Raw genomic sequence first — 20,744 nt, forward strand, 5'->3', positions numbered from 1 at the left:
CTTTAACACTGTTACAAATATGCGCCACACTGTGAACCCACACCAAACAAGAATGACAAACACATTTCGGGAGAACATCCGCACCGTAACACAACACAAACAGAACAAATACCCAGAACACCTTGCAGTGCTAACTCTCTCAAGGTTGGCAAGTATGGTTGGGGGACCCATGCTCTACGTAATGGTAGTAGGAACGCAATAGATGTATCACATATTGAAACATTAAGGAGTGGTACAGGAAGACAAACACGTTAGCATAGCTATATTACAGTAGCTACGGTGCTATATTTGAACAGCAACATCATGCTAGGTTAGCTAGCCTATATGCTGAATAAAATAAAACTGATCAAAACTAAAGCACGCCTGTCGCTGACTGTCTTTATGTTAAGATGTGTTGCAAAGCCTGATTTTTATTTTTTTACAGAGCTGTCCTTACTCAGGCAGTTGATTTAATATTATGTACAAAGTGAGTGGGATCTTTCCTCTGTGATGTCATTAAAAAGTGTCAGTTTAAATGCCTTGTATTGGACGCCAGTGTTTCCTAAATTTGTGAACAGTAGCTATGTCGTCTATCTAAACCCATGACTATCGTCTCTCATTGTACAGCATGCCCGACTTGCAACGATTTCCACGGACTGGTGCAGAAAATCATGGAGCTGCAAGACATCCTTGCTAAAACCTCCAGTAAGGTAATGCACAGTAAGCTCGGTAAGGCTGCTTGTTTTTGCTTCCAACAGTGATTACTGTTCTCAAATGCTCCCACTGTGGCAACAGCTGCGGCCGGAGGCATTATTCTCTCATTATTTATTCATTCATTGTGAATATCTTTATTTATTTTATTGTCTTTTGTATTTATTTACATTATAAATAACATTTAAGTAACTAGTGGTACATGGAGAAGGGGTTGGAATAAATAAGAGCTGCTTCTTCCTACTCTTCTTCATGCAAGTGTAACCATGTAATGATCCTTTAGTAAACTTGTTAAAGGGGAACTGCCCTTTTTTGGGAATTTTGCCTATTATGAAGGACATGACGACGGATGTATTTTTTTTATTTTATGCATTCTAGATATTAAATACATCCTATCTTATAATGAAATCTATGGAAACTGTTCAATTCTGCCAGTAGAGCACCTAAAAAAACATCCAAACACCTCGATTAGGGTTTTAAATACATGATGTAAGTATATATGTCATGTAGTAACATAATAACATTTAATAATTACGTATTTTGATAATTTTAAAGCATACGTGGCGCATTAATTTAAAAAAATGCATCACAACTAGAGATGTCCGATAATGGCTTTTTTGCCGATATCCGATATTCTGATATTGTCCAACTCTTAATTACCGATTCCGATATCAACCGATACCGATACAGTCGTGGAATTAACACATTATTATGCCTAATTTTGTTGTGAGGCCCCGCTGGATGCATTAAACAATGTAACAAGGTTTTCCAAAATAAATCAACTCAAGTTATGGAAAAAAATTACAACTTGGCACTGCCATATTTATTATTGAAGTCACAAAGTGCATTATTTTTTTTAACATGCCTCAAAACAGCAGCTTGGAATTTGGGACATGTTCTCCCTGAGAGAGCATGAGGAGGTTGAGGTGGATGGGGTTGGGGGGTTGGGGCGGGATTTGGGTAGCGGGGGGTGTATATTGTAGCGTCCCGGAAGAGTTAGTGCTGTAAGGGGTTCTGGGTATTTGTTCTGTCGTGTTTATGTTGTGTTACGGTGCGGATGTTCTCCCGAAATGTGTTTGTCATTCTTGTTTGGTGTGGGTTCACAGTGTGGAGCATATTTGTAACAGTGTTAAAGTTGTTTATACGGCCACCAGTGTGACCTGTATGGCTATTGACCAAGATAATTTCCGATATTACATTTTAAAGCATTTATCGGACTGCCGATATTATCGGACAGCTCTAATCATAACGTTTGCTTTTTTTTCTTCATCATTTTATGAAAGCCAACAAACATAATAAAATATCACTTACTGTACAATGTCTGCTGTCAAAAGGATGCAGACTGCTAGGATGTTCATATATTCCCATTTAGCTGAAAATTTAATTTTCGTGTCGTCCTCGCCAGTTCCAGGTCCTATATGGCTGTCAAATGGTCCCAACTTGTTGGATTATATTCTCAGCTTTCTACTTTCCAGGTGAGAGGCATGATTTATAATCGAGAATACATTTAGAGGGAGCAGTGAAGCGAGGAGGCAGCAGACCACTTGATGATGTAAACATCGGCACACAGGAAGTGATCACATCGCCACTATAAATAGTTCATCTGCGTTAGCGCTTATAATAACAATATCACTAATACTTGTTAATATTCAAGTCACCAAATGTGAATGGAGTATTCTTGCTGCTTTTTGAATGGTTATTTATCAGATTTCATGGGCGCAATAGTGGAGCTCCCATTGACTCCGCTGTAAGGGAGTTCATTTAATTATTAGAATGCATTAAAAAAAATCTGTCATGTCTTACATGATTGTGAACGATGGGCAAAATTTACAACAAAAGTCCCGTTCCCCTTTAAACATGCCTGAAACAAATAAACCATTTCATTACACTTCCTCTTTTTTACAGACGCCTGGAGTCAAGTTTTCCAAACACTTTGTACGCCACGATTTGATTAGAGGCCAGGGGTCAAGGCCACCTTTTATTCATTCTGGGGGATGCCTGCAGCGAATTTCATTACGTTCTGGAACCGACATCCAGGGATGACATTTATATCCATAAAGTCAAAGGTTGTCTTCACCCTAAAATTTTGATCTGCTTTTCCTGACGTTGTTATTATTGGAAACAGCATGTAACGCTCTCTTTGTTTCTGACATGCCTTCAGTACATCGAGGAACGTCACGTGTTTACACAAAAATATTAGGAAGAAGCTGCAAAGGTTATTTAATCCTACCCTTTTGCCATATCTGGACAATTACTGAAAGTCTTTAGTTGTGTTTAATTCAGTGTTTTTATCAATAATGTTCACATCAAACAAGCTGAGTTCTTCTCTTTGTCTTTTGTGTGTGCGTGGGTGGGTGTGTGTTGTGTGTGTGTGTGTGTGTGTGTGTGTGTGGGCTGTCTGAGCAGCTGTCCAGGGCGGAGGAGAAGATGAATGGGCTGGACGGCTGCTACTGTGAAAGGACCTGCAGCGTCAAGGGGGTGGTCTACCGAGAGGACGAGGGTTGGACAGATGGTTGTAGGAACTGCACGTGCATGGTGGGTCTTCACACCTTGTGTTATACGCATGTTTACAGTTTATGCATTTTAAAACATTGTGTGGCGGCATTCAGTTTTAATTAAAAGCTGGAGTGTTCATTCACTTCAAGGATTCAAGGAACTTATTGTCAAGTATCGTGTTAAGCAAGTGTGTGGTAATTTAAATGGAAATGTCTGAATCGCTGGAGTGTGCAGTAACTCACAATATATTGTTATTAACATTTACCCCCAAAGATGTCACTCTTTGATAGAGTATTAGAAAGCCTCTTTTGATATACTAACACAATACATAAGAATGTGATTCAAAAATCATGTGTACGGAAAAATATGTTTTATTACTAAATGCAAACACAATTTTTTGTTGTGTTGTAGCTATAAAAAAGTATTGAATATAAATTAAACACTAAGTTATTAAAATATAAAAAAAAAAACTACAATAGGGTTGTCCCGATACCAAAATTTTTACCAATATACCGTATTTTCCGCACTATAAGGCGCACCTAAAAACCTCCAATTTTGTCAAAAGCTGACAGTGGGCCTTATAATCCGGTGCGCCTTATATATGGACCAATACCGTAACAGTATCACTGTTTTTTACGTGTTTATTGAATCAGGGAAAAGTTCCCCTCCACTATGTGATATAAATGTTGCACTACATGCTAAAAGATAAACAAAACACCACGTCACTGACTTTACCTCGGGAAAATAATAAAACAGCTGTTTATTCATTTTGGGAGTGAACAGAGTTGTCAGAACGCTGGTTTGTAATCTATTAATAAAGTTTCACTGACCTATCTGACTGTTTTGTTGACATTCCCTTTTAGCGCAGCTTCATCTAATGGATGCATAACGTAACCCCAGCCTCTACTGTAGCGTCTATTCTATGCGCCTTATAATGCGGTGCGCCTTATAATGCGGTGCGCCTTATATATGAACACAGTTTTAAAATATGCCATTCATTGAAGGTGCGCCTTATAATCTGGTGCGCCTTATAGTGCGGAAAATACGGTAATTATATTTCGATACTTTTCGATACTTTTCTAAATAAAGGGGACCACAAAAAATGGCATTATTGGCTTTATTTTAACAAAAAATCTTAGGGTACATTAAACATATGTTTCTTATTGCAATTTTGTCCTTAAATAAAATAGTGAACATACAAGACAACTTTTATTTTACTTGTAAGTAAGCAAGCAAAGGCCCCTAATTAGTCTGCTGACATATGCAGTAACATATTGTCATTTATCATTCTATTATTTTGTCAAAATTATAAAGGACAAACTGTAAAAATGTATTATTAATCCACTTGTTCATTTACTGTTAATATCTGGTTATTTTCTGTTTAAACATGTTCTATCTACACTTCTGTTAAAATGTAATAATCACTTATTCTTCTGTTGTTTGGATGCTTTACATTAGTTTTGGATGATACCGCACATTTACTTCGGTCTAGTACCGAATATAATTCATTAGTATCGCGGTACTATAGTAGTACTGGTATACCGTACAACCCTAAACTACAATAATCACAAAATAAAAATTGTGTTTTAAGACCTAAATATAATTTTACTGATTTAAATACCATTGTCTGTACCACAAGTAAACACCTATTACATATCACACATTGTCAGTTGTCCATTGTATTATCAATTGTTTTCAGAAACTGAAATAAATACAATAATACAGGTAAATTAAGCTAAATAAATGCAAAAATGAAAAATATTAAATCTGTAAGAAAATAAAGAACAATATTTGGATGCAAAATATTTTTAAAAAGAGATATACAATATAATTACCTATTATAGTTGACACTTTTATTATAGTCTTACTATAATAAACACTATTATAGTGTTTCACCTTGTTTTTTAGGCTTCTCTGTCTTACATTTAATGTAGTAACCCTTGTAAAAACAAGAAAAAAAGAAGTGAAACAAGTCAAACTAAACTTTAGATGTGAAAGTTGAGTTTTTGTCCATAATTTACTTCATGGTTACCGCCATTTTCTCTGAGTTTCTCTGCACCTAATCTTCATGTTTACTCTTTTATTTGAAGAGCGCCACCTGGAAAAACCATGCAGTATTGACAAATCAATTGTCAATACTGCATTGTCTCATGGAATGCAAACGGCATTATTCAACGCAGAAATGTATCACGAGAGCTTAGTTGATCGTTTGCCTCGCACAGAAGCAGACAAAAGGACGCGCTGATGTATATCAAATCAACTCTTTTGTCTGTCTTTGTTTACGGGCATATCCTGCCTTGTGTTTTTATCCTTTGCTAATGGAGTGTGTAAAGCTGGGGGCGGAGCGGAGTGTCACCGGGTTGTGTTTAAAAAAAAATTAGTATTCCCGCATTCTATCAGTGCACGGTTGCCTTAGCTACCCAAGAAAAGATACTATTGAAAACCTGCACAGCGCTGCTGGATTAGACGCATCAACAGCAGCGCTTAGTGATGCTCCAGTCCTCTCAAGGGTCTACTTTGCTCTGCGGCATGTGAATAATTGCCCCCCAAAAACAGAGAATTAGAAGAAATTGTAGAGGTGGCAGTGTCAGTCTTTTCAGCTTTATATGATAGAAGTAAATCACAGAGCGACTAAAGCGATGTTTTTGCTCCACTACCCTGCATGCCATAAGCCAGGAAACGGCACATCCCCGCTCACCTAATTGCTTTTGACAGATGATAATTACCATCGCGGATTTTGTTATACCCGCGCAGCCAGTGAAAATGCATCGCCGGGCCGCAATTAAGGAATTAAGCGGGGTGTGTTCTTTACCGGGCGTGTGGCAATTAGCCGCGACCTTTAAAATTCAAAGGTCAAGCAAGAAGATGTTATCAATTATGTGAACGGGCTTCATAGATGTCGCTGTCACAGGGCTTTCAACCGCGCTGATTACGGGGACGAGTCAGAGAAGAGGAGATAGCGTTTAATTAAATTAGATATGTAGGTGACGGCTGGAATCTACTGTAGAGCTTATCTTATTTTAAAGAAGTTGTTTATACAACATTTATTGAGCTTTTTAGGTTGGACATTTTTCTCGTAGCTGTTTGCAACAATATATTAAACCCCTGCTTGAGTGTATTCCTCATTTGAGTTTCAACAATGGTTATTTATGGTGCCTATTAATACAAATCTTTTGACGATTCAATTCAATTCCGATTATTGGGGTGACGATTCGATTAAGAATGCATTCTTGGTTCAACAAGATCCTCGATCCAAACCGGTTTGCACAATGTAATATTTAGTATTGTAATTAAATAAAACTTTACAGGTTAGAAAGTCTCCTTCTGGTTGCATGGACATGGCCTAAAACAGGGGTGTCAAACTCATTTTAGCTCAGGGGCCACATGGAGGAAAATATGTGCACACTGGGGCCAAACTATTAAAATCATGGCATTAAAACTAAAAAAACTAAAAAATAAAGACAACTTCAGATTGTTTTCTTTGTCTTACTTTGGCCAAAAATAGAACAAACACATTCTGAAAATATTACAATAAAAATATGGAAAAAACTACCGGCAGCAGTAAAGTTTAGATCCATGAAGGAAAGAAGAAGGTGTATACATGGGTGGTATGGCGTAGTGGGTAGAGCGGCCGTGCCAGAAACCTGAGGGTTGCAGGTTCGCTCCCCGCCTCTTGACATCCAAATTGCTACCGTTGTGTCCTTGGGCAGGACACTTCACCCTTGCCCCCGGTGCCGCTCACACTGGTGAATGAATGATAGATGGTGGTTGGAGGGGCTGTAGGCGCAAACTGGCAGCCACACTTCCGTCAGTCTACCCCAGGGCAGCTGTGGCTACAAATGTAGCTTACCACCACCGGGTGTGAATGAATGATGGGTTCCCACTTCTCTGTGAGCGCTTTGAGTATCTAATAATAGAAAAGCGCGATATAGAATCTAATCCATTATTATTATTATTATACATTTACATATTCATAAAAATGTGTTTTCTTTTGTATTATTTTTTTTTATGAATTAAGTAACGTTTATGACAAACCTTTTCCAAAACACAATATAGAATGTGAGATAGAACAGGATAATGCATACATAAATTATTTGTTTTCAAAACGGTTACAAAAGAGTGAGACTGCAAAAATGTTACTGTGGGATCCCATTTTTATGACTTGAAGAGGTCCCTGGGAACCCATTTTGAAAATTTCTAGCTCCAACACTGATGGAGTATTGGTGCGTGCAAAACAGCAGCAGGCGGCTGTGGCCTGCGGGCCGGTTCTAATACTAATCAAATATCATCCCGGGGGGCCATAGATAATTGATCTGGCCTATGGGCCTTGACTTTGACACATAGGGCCTAAAACGTATTTTTGAAAATGTGATTCTTATTATTTTTTTTTTTTTTTTAAATTATGAATCGATTTAGGATTGGGATGAATAAGAATTGTGATTTGAATGTGAATTGCTTTTTTGCGCACCCCTGCATTGTATTGTTTCTTTAGATTTTCCCATGTAACGTTATTAAGGCCCCTGTTTTATGGAATGACACTATAGTCAATAGAACGCCTATCTAAATGTAAATATCAAGATAGCAGTGGTGTAAAGTTAAGGCATAATCACGGTTCCGTACGTAGTTGTTTAGCTTTTGCGTAAACAGCTTTAATGATTTTTTAAAATGCAAACTGTTAAATGCTCCATATAAAAATAGATGTTTTCTGGTTAATTAAATGCAAATTCAAGTACAGCAAAATGAGTATGATAAATGTTTTTGTAAATAAGGTCATAATGCACACACACCTCTCCTATACACTAAAGGAAAGGGAATGGAGTTCGGTTCCCAAGGATGGAGGAACAAGTCCAGAGGGATCCAAAGGACGACCATTTGCGACCTGCCGGTCATTTTTTTATTGGCCCGCCACACAATCTCGACACAAAAAAAACACTTCCGGGATTCAAACATTACATAAAAAAAGACAGAAAAAAATGGAGTTACAGCCCGAATCCCCGCCCTCAAAATGAGACATGAAAACCAAAATGGTCAACGACCATTGTCCTACTTGATGTGCTCTTTGAAGATTTCTGTGTGTCTTGTCATGATCAACATGTCTGCAAATTTCTCTAAGATATGATACGTTTCGGTGAGAAATAATAATAAGACACTAATTTGTTTTGTTAACAATGATACAAAGTTAAGATGTAGATGTTTTGTTCAGATAGTTTAGCTTAGCATTTATTGATTGACCTACATCAGGGGTCTCAGACACGCGGCAATTGCCCGCGAGACGTTATTTTGCGGCCCCCACCCTAATATGAAAGTTTAATGTTAGTGCGGCCCGTGAGTTTTAAATGAATGGCGCTTGACAGCGTTGTGTGCGGAGCTGAAGGAATCTACCAATCACGGTGTGGTATAAGGCTCTGGACAATATTGAGGGCGTGCCGTGATGGCACTGCGCCGCATTTTTCTCCATTCAAACAGCGTGCTGGCCCAGTCACATGTTGTATGCGGCTTCTGCAGACACACACAAGTGACTGCAAGACATACTTGAGCAACAACCATACAGGTCACACTGAGGGTGGCCGTATAAACAACTTTATCACTGTTACAAATATGCGCCACACTGTGAACCCACACCAAACAAGATTGACAAACACATTTCGGGAGAACATCATAAACACAACAGAACAAATACCCAGAATCCTTTGCAGCCCTAACTCTTCCGGGCTACAAAAACACCCCTGCTACCCCCATCCTGCCTACCCCCAACCCCGCCCACCTCAACCCCCCACACACACCTCAAACCCCCCCATCTCCCGAATTCGGAGGTGTCAAGGTTGGCAAGTATGCATTGACGTCACTTGCGTGATGCAAGCAGAGAAACATTTTGCCGCTTTTCCACAACACCCGCACGCGCTCTTCCTGCCTCCCTCCTTCACTCGCCCGCCTGCTCGCTCCTGCCCCCGGCGCCGCTGTAAACTGACGCGACACCTGTCCGTCAGTAATAAAGTCCCTGATAACCTGGACCAATTCAAACCGTTATTATTTTTTTTATTGTTTAATTTGCATTGCCTCACACGATGAACACTACATATATTTTTATATGACGCCAGATAACACTGCGGGAGCCGTCACTTTTTTGCGCTCGCGATCCCAGTACTTTCCGCCGACCGCTGTGTTGCTTTAGGGAGGAAAAGCGGAACGACACACATTGCGGAAATAACATTATTCTCCGTGCGTTGGCTAAATACAAATGTATTCCACAACCCCAAACCCAAACATGTCTTTTTCAAAGCCTGCAGTGAAGAGAAAGGTTAGTGATGAGCAAAGACAATTCCAGGAAAAGTGGGAGATGCAATATTTCTTTTTTGAGCACAGGGGCACCCCGACGTGTCTTATTTGCATAGAGAAAGTTGCGGTGCACAAGGAATACAATTTGAAACGTCATTATACAACTAGACATGCTGAGGAGTATGCAAAATACCAGGGAGATGAGAGAGTGAACCGGTTTGCAAATTTTAAAACAAGATTTCTTCAAGAAAGCAACCGAAAACAGCGATGCAGCAGTCAAAGCTAGCTACATGGTGAGTGAGATGGTTGCTAGGGCGGGAAAGCCATTCAAAGAAGGTGAATTCATTAAAAAGTGTGTGTTAGATTTTTTTTAAGAAATCTTTTCTTGTGGCCCAGCCTCACCCAGTTTCTGCATCCAGTGGCCCCCAGATAAACTGAGTTTGAGACCCCTGACCGACATTGTATGCTTTCATTATCTTCAATGTACAAAAATGTATCAAAGTGGCCCTCGCATCCTTACATTTTACTGTTTGCGACTCTAAATAAAAAAAGGTTTGGACACCCCTGAATTAGCTCCTTAATGCAATGTGCATGTGAAGTAAGGCATTTATTTCATAGGGGGCCTTTATTGTGCTTGTGTAAGGACAGAGCCACACACCAGGATTGTCACTTCAATGGGAATGGAGAGTCACTGCCACACATTAGCATTTATTTTTTATTTGTGGCATATGTGAAAGAGGAGGGCCACTATTTGAGGAAGTGCTGGTTAGGAATAGAGTGGTATCACAATCATAGGAACTGTTCTCGTATTCGTACGCTGCACAAACAAATCAATAACAGGTCAAGAAGGTTTGCACTTCATCGCTCCTTCGCTTTCTTTCTCCTCTCTAGAACGGAACGGTGCAATGCGAGGCCATCTCTTGCCCACCTGCTCAGTGCCCGGCGGGCACGTTGCCGGCTTACGTGAAGGGCGCCTGCTGCAAGGAGTGTCAGCGTGAGTGGAGCACCCTTCACCCCCTTGTTACCCTCCCACACATACACACACCTCTCACATTTCTGCAAATATGTTATTGGATCTTCTCAAGGGACTAAAGCGGGGCTATTCAACTACAAACCCCAAAACCAGTGAAGTTGTGTAAAAATAATAATAATACAAACAGAATACAATGATTTGCAAATCCTTTTCAACCTATATTAAATTGAGTAGACTGCAAAGACAAGATATTTAACATTCAAACTGGAAAACTTTGGTTTTTTTTTTGCAAATATTAGCTCAAATAAGCTGGCACGAGTGGCAAAAAAGAATGAGAAAGTTGAGGAATGCTAATCAAACTAACTACTCAGTGGCCTAGTGGTTAGAGGATCTGCCCTGAGATCGGTAGTTCGTGAGTTCAAACCCCGGCCGAGTCATACCAAAGACTATAAAAATGGGACCCATTACCTTCCTGCTTGACACTCAGCATCAAGGGTTGGAATTGGGGGTTAAATCACCAAAATTGACTCCCGGGCGCGGCCACCGCTGCTGCTCACTGCTCCCCTCACCTCCCAAGGGGTGAACAAGGGGATGGGTCAAATGCAGAGGACAAATTTAACTTAACTTTAATCAAACACTTATTTGGAACATCCCACAGGTGAACCGGCTAATTGGGAACAGGTGAGTGCCATGATTGGGTTTAAAAGCAGCTTCCATGAAATGCTCAGTCATTCACAAACAAGGATGGAGCGAGGGTCACCACTTTGTGAACAAATGCGTGTGCAAATTATCCAACAGTTTAAGAATAACCTTTCTCAACCAGCTATTGCAAGGAATTTAGGGATTTCACCATCTAAGGTCTGTAATATCATCAAAAGGTTCAGAGAATCTGGAGAAGTCACTGCACGTAACATTAAATGCCCTTGACCTTGGATCCCTCAGGCGGTACTGCGTCGAAGGGCTACACTCTTCAGAAAACCACTGTCAGTAACTACAGTTCGTTGCTACATCTGTAAGTGCAAGTTAAAACTCTACTATGCGAAGCAAAAGGCATTTATCAACAACACCCAGAAACGCTGCCGGCTTTGCTGGGCCCGAGCTCATCTAAGATGGACTGATGCAAAGTGAAAAAGTGTTCTGTGGTCAGACGAGTCTACACTTCAAATTGTTTTTGGAAACTGTGGACATCGTGTCCTACGGAACAAAGAGGAAAAAAACTATCCGGATTGTTATAGGTGCAAAGTTGAAAAGCCAGCATCTGTGATGGTATGGGGGTGTATTAATGCCCAAGACATGGGTAACTTACACATCTGTGAAGGCACCATTAATGCTGAAAGGTACATACAGGTTTTGGAGCAATATATGTTGCAACGTTATCATGGACGCCCCTGCTTATTTCAGCAAGACAATGCCAAGCCACGTGTTACAACAGCGTGGCTTCGTAGTAAAAGAGTGCGTGTACTAGACTGGCCTGCCTGTAGTCCAGACCTGTCTCCCATTGAAAATGTGTGGCGCATTATGAAGCCTAAAATACAACAGAGACCCCCGGACTGTTGAACAACTTAAGCTGTACATCAAGCAAGAATGGGAAATAATTCCACCTGAAAAGCAAAGCCACAAATCTGGCTATCAATCCGATACCAAGTAGTTACAGGATCGTACATTGGTCATATTCAAAGTCCTCATGTGTCCAAGGACAAATTTCCTGAGTTTATAAACATAATATACTTTTTTTTTAAACTAAAGAAGATGTTGTGATGCCAAAAAATATCAACATAATTAGAGTAGTATCGACTAGATACGCTCCTGTACTTGGTATCATTACAGTGGATGTCAGGTGTAGATCCACCAATGGCGTATGTTTACATTTTGACGCCGGTCAGCTACGGTGTGTAGTGAAGCATGTTTAGCTATTCCTCGTCCTGCAGTGATAATGATACTTGTAAGAAACGTACTTTATTTGTCACCATGGAGGCGAGGATTAGTGATTTAGAAGTAGCTAAAACACTGCCGACTACGGTTGGACTTTAGCCGCTAGCTCGCTAAACATGTCTTAAAGCACCTCTTTCTGAGGGTCTTTCAGTGTTATAACTTCACCTTTATCTTTACTTTTTAAGCCAAAATGCATCCATTCTCCCTTTTCTGTCTACACACTGTGTCTGCTTGTAAGTACTCCGTGATTTTGCTCTGCCGAACATGCTCCTCTGTTCGTAAACCAGCAATGACACGACGTGACGATGACGGGGTGACGGGGTGGTTGGCAATAAATACTTTATCAGTATTTATTGCCACCTTTCTCAACTTCTTTGTCATGTGTTGCTGGCATCAAATTCTAAAGTTAATGATTATTTGCAAAAAAAAATATTTATCAATTTGAACATCAAATATGTTGTCTTTGTAGCATATTCAACCTAATATGGGTTGACAATGATTTGCAAATCATTGTATTCCTTTTATATTTACATCTAACACAATTTCCCAACTCATATGGAAACGGGGTTTGTAATGAATGTTAACAAAAAATGTCACTCAGAAATTTGAGGAAAGAAAGAACTATAAGAAAAACCGAAATCTAACCACTTCGGCTGTAAAACTAAATAACACAAAATCACTCTGCTGAGGAGGAGGGAAAAGAAAACTCAAAATAGCAACGAAGGAATTCAGGATCAAGGTATACAAACGTGAGACGAGGCAAGGCATGGACAGGATGCTAGAGAGGCACAAATACTCGAGACAATCTGGCACAGGGCAAAGGGAGGCGTGGGCTTATAACATACTTGCCAACCTTGAGACCTTCAAATTCGGGAGATTGGGGGGTGGGGGTTGAGGTGTGGGGGGGGGCGGGGTTTGGTGGTAGCGGGGGTGTATATTGTAGCCTGGAAGAGTTAGGCTGCAAGGGATTCTGGGTATTTGTTCTGTTGTGTTTATGTTGTGTTACGGTGCGGATGTTCTCGCGAAATGTGTTTGTCATTCTTGTTTGGTGTGGGTTCACAGTGTGGCGCATATTTGTAACAGTGTTATAGTTGTTTATGCGGTTACCCTCAGTGTGACCTGTATGGCTGTTGATCAAGTATGTCTTGCAGTCACTTTCATGTGGATGCAGAAGCCGCATACAACATGTGACTGGGCCGGCACGCTGTTTGTATGGTGAAAAAGCGGACACGTCGACAGGTTGTAGAGGACGCTAAAGGCAGTTCCATCACGGCACGCCCTTAATATTGTTGTCCGGGTGAAAATCGGGAGAAATTCGGGAGAATGAGATTTTCGGGAAGGGCACTGAAATTCGGGAGTCTCCCGGAAAAATCGGGAGGGTTGGTAAGTATGGCTTATAAGACACATGAGGGTAATAGGGAACAGGTGGAAACAATCAGGGAACAGTAATGACGTCATCCTGATGACACAAAAGGAAGGGAAAGTGACCTGAAACGAGAGGAGAGTTACTTTTCAAACTAAAACATGCAATTCACAAGACAGAAAAAACCAAGACAAGACATCCCTCACCGTGGTGTGACAGATAGCTGGCAAGACAAGTGAGTACACGTCACAGTGGATATGTCCAAACTGTATCAATATTTATCGTCAGCACCTTTATCTCGCACTGCCTTTATCGTCTTGGACATGCAATAAACTAGAGCTACACATAATGGGATACTCTTCCACTCCTCAATGATGACATCGCTGGTGGAGCTGGTGTGAGACACCTTGCACAGGTGCTCAACTGGGTTCATGTCTGGAGGACATAAATAGTTCCTTCATCTTCCTCACCAAGGCACTTGTCATCTTGGTGGTGTGATTAGGGCTCCTTATCACCTTGAAAAACTGTTTCCACTTAACAATGTCACAGCTCGGGCGGGGCGGTATGACTGAAAACTGTATCACAATTAGGGCTGCAAATAACGATTATTTTGATAGTCAACGATTAGTCAACTAATCAGATAATAAAGCGTACACATATTTAATTGCTCTAATTCTTTCATCGACTTCCAAATGCAGCTCAAGTTATTTTAGGCATGTGCTTACGAACAACAAATATGACTAATTAATTCATAAATATTTATTTATACTGCAACTGTGCTGCTCATTCAGCTGTTAGAAAATAAGTTATGACTACGGTAATAAAATGTTGTCCATTTAAAAAAAAGGAAAGGCAAAGTGCCAAAAAAAACAATTGCCCTTGTTTATGTATTTAAAAAACAGTTAAAATAGCAGCAATGAAAACAAACAACAAAACACATAATCTAACTTCCTCAAAAAGAAAAGCATTTGTGATGTTAAAAAAAGCTGCACACTGATATATTAATTATTGATTAACTCTTGGCAGTTTTAGCACTGTAATAGACTTAATGTGTAGAATTTTATCTCTGATTAATTCTTCAAATGTTGGCTATTTAATAGATTGTATGTTTAATCTTATGATACCTGTCTGTCTGTCTCTGTGTGTGTGTGTGTGTGTGTGTGTGTGTGTGTGTGTGTGTGTGTGTGTGTGTGTCTGTCTCTGTGTGTGTGTGTGTGTGTGTGTGTGTGTTCTTGTATTTCTCATTTGCACCCTGGTCAACATATGAAATAACAAGTGTGTGTAAAAATTTGAAGTGCTCCCCCTCTGGCCAACATATGTAATAATAAGTGTGTGTAAGAAATTGAAATGCACCCTCTTTGGCCAAAATTAATTAAAAAAAATTAAATAAATATGTATATAGAGACATACTATAATAACTTGAAGTATTGTGAATTGTGAATTATATTTATATAGCGCTTTTCTCTAGTGACTCAAAGCGCTTTACATAGTGAAACCCAATATCTAAGTTACATTTAAACCAGTGTGGGTGGCACTCTCAAGTTACTCGGCCACTCTACCAACCGAGCTATACCGCCCCAAAAGGCAAAACTGTCAGCTTAGTCACCAGCATTTTATTGTAAAACATTTGTTTGTTTGTTTTTTTAACATATTACAGTAAATGGAAAAACTGTCAGCTTATTTTACTGTAAATATATATATATTTTTTTATCATATTACGGTAAATGGAAAAACAGTACCGCTGTTTTTTTAATGGAAAAACAGTCGTTGCCAGAAATTAACTGGAAAATGTACGGTGGTTATATTACTATAAATGGAGCAATACCTTTGTTTTGTTTTTTAATTCTGTAGTAAATAATGAAGATAACAAACCAATTACAAACAAAAAAATAATACATTGAAAATTAACTAAAAGCTTAGCTTTTTTATATTTGCATAGTGTGTATATATTATTAATGTTGTAAATACAAATCTTTATATATCTAGAAAGGGTGGTCCTAAAGAGGTAGGCATTTTTCTGAGGTCTCAAGAAGGTAACAAATGCAAGAATCTGTGTGCGTGCGTGCGTGCGTGCGTGCGTGCGTGCGTGCGTGCGTGCGTGCGTGCGTGCGTGCGTGCGTGCGTGCGTGCGTGCGTGCGTGCGTGCGTGCGTGCGTGCGTGCGTGCGTGGTTCAAGTTTGTCAAAGTATCTTTTTACGTCATTGCAATTTGACGCTGCTTTAAAAAGTACTTGAATTTATGTAGACAAAGTTTAGCTGGTTGACTTTGACTAAAATGATAGTTCAAGTTATTTTTCACACAACTTCGTTTCACTCTTGTTAGCTAGCTAGCAAGGTAGAAGCCAACACTCTTACCGAGGTTGAGACCACATCCTCCCTCCTGTCTTTAAAGGCCTACTGAAATGCGATGTTCTTATTTAAACGGGGATAGCAAGTCCATTCTATGTGTCATACTTGATCATTTCGCGATATTGCCATATTTTTGCTGAAAGGATTTAGTAGAGAACATCGACGATAAAGTTCGCACCTTTTGGTCGCTGATAAAAAAGCCTCGCCTGTACCGGAAGTAGCAGAAGATATGCGCGTGACGTCACAGGTTGTGCAGCTCCTCACATCTGCACATTGTTTACAATCATGGCCACCAGCAGCAAGAGCGATTCGGACCGAGAAAGCGACGATTTCCCCATTAATTTGAGCGAGGATGAAAGATTCGTGGATGAGGAAAGTGAGAGTGAAGGACTAGAGGGCAGTGGGAGCGATTCAGATAAGGAAGATGCTGTGAGAGGCGGGTGGGACCTGATATTCAGCTGGGAATGACTAAAACAGTAAACAAACACAAGACATATATATACTCTATTAGCCACAACACAACCAGGCTTATATTTGATATGCCACAAATTAATACCGCATAACAAACACCTCCCCCCTCCCGTCCATATAACCCGCCAATACAACTCAAACACCTGCACAACACACTCAATCCCACAGCCCAAGGTACCGTTCACCTCCCCAAAGTTCATACAGCACATATATTTCCCCAAAGTCCCCAAAGTTACGAACGTGACATGCACATAGCGGCACGCACGTACGGGCAAGCGATCAAATGTTTGGAAGCCGCAGCTGCATGCGTACTCACGGTACCGCGTCTGCGCATCCAACTCAAAGTCCTCCTGGTAAGAGTCTCTGTTGTCCCAGTTCTCCACAGGCCAATGGTAAAGCTTGACTGTCATCTTCCGGGAATGTAAACAATGAAACACCGGCTGTGTTATCCGGCACAACAGTCAGGGGGTGCATTCTACGGCGGGGGTGCGTTATCCAGCACAACACCTGCCGCAATACACCGCTTCCCACCTACAGCTTTCTTCTTTGCTGTCTCCATTGTTCATTGAACAAATTGCAAAAGATTCACCAACACAGATGTCCAGAATACTGTGGAATTTTGCGATGAAAGCAGACGACTTAATAGCTGGCCACCATGCTGTCCCAAAATGTCCTCTACAATCCGTGACGTCACGCCCAGACGTCATCATACCGAGACGTTTTCAGCAGGATATTTTGCGCGAAATTTAAAATTGCACTTTAGTAAGCTAACCCGGCCGTATTGGCATGTGTTGCAATGTTAAGATTTCATCATTGATATATAAACTATCAGACTGCGTGGTCGCTAGTAGTGGGTTTCAGTAGGCCTTTAAATACTGACGTATCACAGATGTACTGCCATAAAAACAAGGTCCACTTTGCAAAATGAGCGAAGTATTCATGTTTTTAACAAGAATAAGAGGAAATGTTCTCAGACTTTACATGTTAGCACTGACGTTGTTTTTGCGAGTGACACACTTCCGCCCGGAAAAACCCGAGTGATGACGTCATGACTATTGTCGACAAATATAATTGCGACAAATTTTATTGTCGACATTTATTTACAATGTCGACTAATCGCAATATAACTTTTTTACATTGGTCGATATCGATAGTTATTGATATTTTTTCTGACCTACGGAAGATGTGGACAAGGAGAAAAAATATTCTAAATGTTAACATTTTTTATTTCAAATGTAACCTTCCTCTGATTACAATCCCCTCAGCTATCAAGGCAGAAAGGAAAATAAATGTCAACACAATCATGGAAAACACTCAAACAATGTTAACAAAATTCTAAAATCACAATAGACACTTAACAATAACCTTTTTAAATTAAGGTGCCCAAATAATGAATATGTAAGAAATGCTTAATCAAGGGTAAGAAAATAGTGCAAAGAGTGAAAATGTAAACATAGAGAAACCTGAGAAGAACCATTTTTGCAGGTTTACTGCCAGGAAGTTACATGGTATGTGTTACATTTAATTTGGTCTATTATTCTATATTTATTTAAGTATGCAAATTAATTTACGTTGCGCAGTAATTATCATTTCAATATTATCGGACCAAATTATTACTTTAAAATAGATTTTTAATGATTTTAGTCATACTTACATCCTGCACTTTAGTTCCTAATTTTTGTTTCCTCACATCCGAATAGGGAACGGACAAGGGTTGGAAGGAAAAGATGAGCGCGGCGAAGAACTATGGTCCGTTTGAAAAAATACAAAAAACTGCCATACTGTCGAGGTGACTTTTTCTGTTTTATCCACAATTTCTTTGCTCTCTGCAGCACTCAGTTTTACTTTCTCTTCTCACGCCGTGCAGAGAATCATCAGCAAGACGGCGCAACCTAACTCGGAAGTTGATACTGATACACAATTGGCTGTTTAGCGCGTTCCTCCCATTGCTCACAGATCACTTCCTAATTTTCGAGGTTACCAGACCGTGAGTGCCTTTAGTCATGCTAGCAACCATGTTTCATGCTTTACGGTTCCTTACGACCCCAAAAAAGAAATATATATATATTAGGGTTGTACGGTATTACGGTATTAGTATCGTACAACGATACTAATGATTAATGAATCATATTCGGTACTATACCGCATACTTGCCAACCTTGAGACCTCCGATTTCGGGGTTCGTGGGTGGGGCGGGGGCGTGGTTAAGAGGGGAGGAGTATATTGACAGCTAGAATTCACCATTCTACATCCTGAAAATATGCAAACAAAACTGTGTTTAGATAATTGATACTTCAAACTTGCTTAAATAAATCTTAAGGAATATAACATAACTTGGCTTCTGAGAGCTTCAAAATGTAATGAATAAAATGCTAAAGTTGTTGATAAACAAGCAATTATTTTAATAATTAAATATAGTCATTTTAAATTAATTATTACGATCATTTAAAATTAATTATTTCAAATATGTTTATTTTAATGTATAATTCTATGGCTGGAATTAATAAGGAGTCAGAAAAAATACAAATAAAAATACAATTAATTTTGATGTTTTTAGCAAAATATAGTAAAAATGTATTTAGTTTTTTGTTTTTTTTAATTAATAAATATATCTATTTTTAGGTAAGATAAACATAATAATACAATTTCTCTCTAGTCTGGATGATTTAGTTCTTCACCCTGTGAAAAAAGGCTGTCCTCACTCAGGTCCGCATGGAGCTGGAGGGGGCGTGGCCTCCAGCTCCGGCTGAAAATCGGGAGATTTTCGAGAGAATATTTGTCACGGGAGGTTTTCGGGAGAGGCGCTGAATTTCGGGAGTCTCCCGGAAAATTCGGGAGGGTTGGCAAGTATGCTATACCGCCTCTAAAAAGTACCGGTCCCCCACCCCACCGGTCCCAAGGGTGGATCTACACCTGATATCCACTGTAATGATACCAATTGCAGGAGCGTATCTAGTCGGTACTACTATGATTACATCGATATTTTTTAGCATCACAAAATCTTCTTTTGTTTTTTTTAAATTTATCTTATGTTTATAAACTCAGGAAATATGTCCCTGGACACACGAGGACTTTGAATATGACCAATATATGATCCTGTAACTACTCGGTATCGGATTGATACCTAAATTTGTGGTATCATCCAAAAGTAATGTAAAGTATCAAACTATTATAAATGAGTTATTATTACATTTGAACAGAAGTGTAGATAGAACATGTTAAAACAGAAAATAGGAAGATTATAACAGTAAATTAACATGTAAATTAATAATTCATTTTCTACCACTTGTCCTTAATAATGTTAACAAAATAATAGAATGATAAATGACACAATATGTTACTGCATACGTCAGCAGACTAATTATGAGCCTTTGTTTGTTTAAAAGACAAGTTGTTTTGTATGTTCACTATTTTATTTAAGGAAAAAATTGCAGTAAGAAACTTATGTTTAATGTACCGTAAAAGGTTTTGTTAAAATAAAGCCAATAATGCAACTTTTTGTGGTCCCCTTTTATTATTATTATTTATTTATTCATTTTGGTACTGGTACCGGTACCAAAATATTGGTATCGGGATAACACTAACATATATATATATATATATATATATATATATATATATATATGTATATGTATGTGTGGGGAAAAAAATCACAAGACTACTTCATCTCTACAGGCCTGTTTCATGAGGGGTTCCCTCAATCATCAGGAGATTTTTATATTGCGCTCTACTACGGTATTGAGCACTATTTTTTGGATAACCTTATTAAGACATATGAAACGACTGGGTCACATAGTGATGCGGGTGTGGTTCTCCCAAGGATGCAGACGGCTTCGGACACAGCTTGCAGGTAGGAAAATGATTTATTTTAAATATAAATCATATGATGGATAAACAAAAAACATGCATGTAGCACAAAAGGCAAAACAAAAGGACTAGCGTGGGAGCTAGCAGGAAAAAATAGCATAGCGTGAAAAGCTAGCAGAATCAAAATAGTCGTTAACAGTTGTATGGGAACAAACTACGAAGCCAGACAGAGTGAGGCCAGAGCAAAGACTAAATAGCCCTCTGATTAGTGCCCGGGCAACAGGTGCGCGTCCCGAACACTAACCAGAGGCAGGTGAAAGTAATCAGCTGACATGGCAACTGAACACAAACAAAATCAAATGTGCTGAAAACATATGTGACGAGAAAC

General features: G+C 39.4%; 1 protein-coding gene across 2 annotated transcripts in view; it reads left to right on the forward strand.

Moving 5' to 3' along the window:
• The window catches only part of nell2a (neural EGFL like 2a), a 389,930-nt gene that overhangs the window by 90,700 nt on the left and 278,486 nt on the right, over window positions 1–20,744 (forward strand). For both annotated transcript variants that reach the window (XM_061969587.2, XM_061969588.2), the window contains exons 7-9: window positions 607–689; window positions 3,097–3,225; window positions 10,354–10,456. In XM_061969587.2, the coding sequence (XP_061825571.2) occupies window positions 607–689; window positions 3,097–3,225; window positions 10,354–10,456 (315 nt within the window). The remainder of the gene's footprint in view (window positions 1–606; window positions 690–3,096; window positions 3,226–10,353; window positions 10,457–20,744) is intronic.

This window comes from Nerophis lumbriciformis, linkage group LG10 (genome assembly GCF_033978685.3).
Source record: "Nerophis lumbriciformis linkage group LG10, RoL_Nlum_v2.1, whole genome shotgun sequence".
Lineage (NCBI taxonomy): Eukaryota > Metazoa > Chordata > Actinopteri > Syngnathiformes > Syngnathidae > Nerophis > Nerophis lumbriciformis.